Here is a 3,166-nt window from a genome sequence, read left to right on the forward strand (position 1 = left end):
ATCCATCCATCCATCCATCCATCCATCCATCCATCCATCCATCCATCCATCCATCCATCCATCCATCCATCCATCCATCCAGTTTCAGCACCAGATTTAAATCAAGCTGGTCTCAGTCCTGGAGCTTCCCACTCACGGTGTTGGGATCCGGCTGGGATTTGGGCTGTGGGAGCCCACTGGCCATGCACAGCTCTCCCTTAGAGCCTCTCCTGGCAAGGTTGGAGCTGGTTCTGGCCAGGAAACCCCAGGGAGCAGGAGAGGGACGGAGGGAGCCGGGCAGGGATGTGGGGACAGCGGGGAGGACCCAGCCCGAGGCCGCTCCCGGCTCTCGCAGCGGCCGCACGTTCCAGGCTCTCGGCAAATCCCATCGTTCGACATTTTCCAGTTCATCTGGGAAGCAAATGCAATTATCTCCCATCGCAGGCAAGGCTGATTGGGGATATTTATTTGAGGCCTTGAGCGGTGGCTGCGGGGGCCGGCAGGGGCCGAGGTGTGGCGAATTCCAGCCCGGATCCGAGCGCTGCCCTAATTGGGGACGCGTGAGGGGCAGCGCCGCGGGCACAGCGGGCACAGGAGCCACCCCGAGCCCTCCTAAACACCGAGCCGAGCGCTCCTAAATGATCTCGTTAGCGGCGGGAATCAGGCTGGGAATTGTCCGTGCGGAAAAATGTACAGGGAGGGTGAGAGGCGACAGATCCTGGCTGGGATTCAGTCGTGGAGAGGGGGTGGAAGGTCCTGCCCCGTGTCCAGCCCAGCTGGGAAATTCCAACAATAACCTCGTGGCTTCTCCCGCTGGATGAGCGTTGTGGGCACAGCAGCAGCGATGCCATTTTGGGGTCAAATTGCAGCTTTTGCCCGTTTTCCTGAGCTGGAGCAGGTGGTGGCCGCCTCTCCCCTCCCCTCCCAGCCGCAACAATTCTCCAAATCACTTTTAAAGTCTCATGGAGAACGTTTGGCGAAAGGGAGGAAATGTTTTGAAGCTGGGCAGGGTTGGGGTTGGTCGGTGCCAGGTGGATGCCGCAGCATCCTGGAGGAAGCCGGTACCCGGCGCTGCCGTTGCCATGGGAACGCCGTTCCCAAATTCAGCCGGATGAGTTGCAAAATCTGCTCGGGGCTTGAAGACAAATCCTTCTTTCAGGAGAGCACCCGGGAGCTCGGGGGCTGCAGCGAGGGGGGGATGTTGGTGGGCTCAGGGGAGGTTTCGGTGTGAAAATCGGTGTTTTTGGGGATCTGATCTTGTCGGGCACCTCCAGGCACAGCCTGAGCTCCCTCCCAGAGGGCGGCGAAGCCAAAGTGCGGCAAAACGCGGGCGATTACCCGGGGGCAGGAATTAATCTGCTCCAGGAGCCAGGCAGGGAGATGGAATTGCAAATGAGCCCCGGAGCTCTGGGCTGATTTCACCGTCCAGCGCTCGGGAAACGCGATTAACTCGAGCCGAGGTGGCTGAGGGGCACGGAGGGGACGCGGCGGTGTCACCTGGCAGGAGCAGTCTGGTGACATCGGGATCGGCCGGGATGGGACCCCGGCAGTGTCGCTGCTGTCGCCCAGAGGCTGCGAGCGGGGACACGGCGGCTCCGGCCCGTCGTGAAAGCCGCTTAAGGATTTAAACCCCCTGTAGAAGTCGGGTTTAATTAAAATAGCCTCAGCCGGGGAGGATGCGGGAGGGGGGTGCAGGAGGAGGGGGATGCGGGAGAGGGAACTATCAGGAGGGGATGCAGGAAGGGGATGAGGGGTGGGGATGAAGGAGAGGGGTACAGGAAGGGAATTCAGGAGTGGTGGGATGCAGGAGGAAGGGAATTCGGGAATGGGGGGATTCAGGAGGAAGGGAATTCAGGATGAAGGGAATTCTGGAGCGGGGGGATTCAAAAGGAAGGGAATTCAGGAATGGAAGGATGCAGGAGGAAGGGAATTCAGGATGAAGGGAATTCAGGAGTGGGGGATTCAGAAGGAAGGGAATTCAGGAATGGGAGGATGCAGGATGAAGGGAATTCAGGAATGGGAGGATGCAGGAGGAAGGGAATTCAGGAGCGGGGGGGATGCAGGAGGAAGGGAATTCAGAAGCAGGGGGATTCAAAAGGAAGGGAATTCAGGAGTGGGGGGATTCAGTGGGAAGGGAATTCAGGATTAAGGGAATTCAGGAGCGGGGGGATTCAGAAGGAAGAGAATTCAGCAATGGGAGGATGCAGGAGGAAGGGAGTTCAGGAATGGAAGGATGCAGGAGGAAGGGAATTCAGGATGAAGGGAATTCAGGAGTGGGGGGATTCAGAAGGAAGGGAATTCAGGAGGAGGGAGATCCATGAAAAACAGGATCCATGAGGAGTGGGATCCACACTGAGCTCCCAGGGCCTGGCACTGCCAAAGGTGCTGGTGGGGGGCACAGGGGGAGCGGGACCCCCAGCTCTGCACCAGCCTCACGTCCTCCCTGCCCTCCCAGGGGAGCCACCTCGGTGGTGTTCAGCTGCCAGGAAAAGCGCACGGGAGCTCCCTACGCTGCCAAGATCCTGAAGAAAACGGTGAGCGAGGCAGGAGAGGGGCTGGGGAGGGGAAGGGGGAGCATCAGGGAGCCTGGGGGGCAGGGCTGGTGCTGTGTCTCCTCCCCTGCCCCTCGGCACCGGGATGGGGCTGGCACCGGGCACCGCTCCCACAGCCTGGGGGTCCCACGGGGACAAAAGCGCTGGGATTTGGGATTGGGGTGGGCCCTGGGACAGACTTGGGAATGTTCTGGGAGTAATGAGGGGGTCTCTGCGGGGTGGGGGAACCGGGGCCAGGCCTGGCAGCGCAGGTGACACAAGCTCTGTGCGGGCTCTGCTTCCCAGATCGACAAAAAGATCGTGAGGACGGAGATCGGGGTCCTGCTGCGGCTCTCGCACCCCAACATCGTGAGTAGGACCCTTGTGACACGGCTGCCACCTCCCTTTGGGTCGGGTTTGCCCTTAACTCTGCCCAGTGCTGAGGGAAGGGCTGGAATGTCCTTGTCCTCATCCCAGCTTGGTGCAGGGTGAAGGCACCAGCCCATGGAAAACCCTTCCTGCACCCCATGGAAATCCTTTCCTGCACCCCATGGAAATCCTTTCCTGCACCCCATGGAAATCCTTTCCTGCACCCCATGGAAAACCCTTCCTGCACCCCATGGAAAACCCTTCATGCACCTCATGGAAAACCCTTC

General features: G+C 60.0%; 1 protein-coding gene across 1 annotated transcript in view; it reads left to right on the forward strand.

Moving 5' to 3' along the window:
* The window catches only part of LOC107215374 (calcium/calmodulin-dependent protein kinase type IV-like), a 15,568-nt gene that overhangs the window by 2,137 nt on the left and 10,265 nt on the right, over positions 1–3,166 (forward strand). The window contains exons 3-4 of the mRNA XM_033520094.1: positions 2,435–2,513; positions 2,817–2,879. Coding sequence (XP_033375985.1) covers positions 2,435–2,513; positions 2,817–2,879 — 142 coding nt within the window. The remainder of the gene's footprint in view (positions 1–2,434; positions 2,514–2,816; positions 2,880–3,166) is intronic.

This window comes from Parus major, chromosome 28 (assembly GCF_001522545.3).
Source record: "Parus major isolate Abel chromosome 28, Parus_major1.1, whole genome shotgun sequence".
Lineage (NCBI taxonomy): Eukaryota > Metazoa > Chordata > Aves > Passeriformes > Paridae > Parus > Parus major.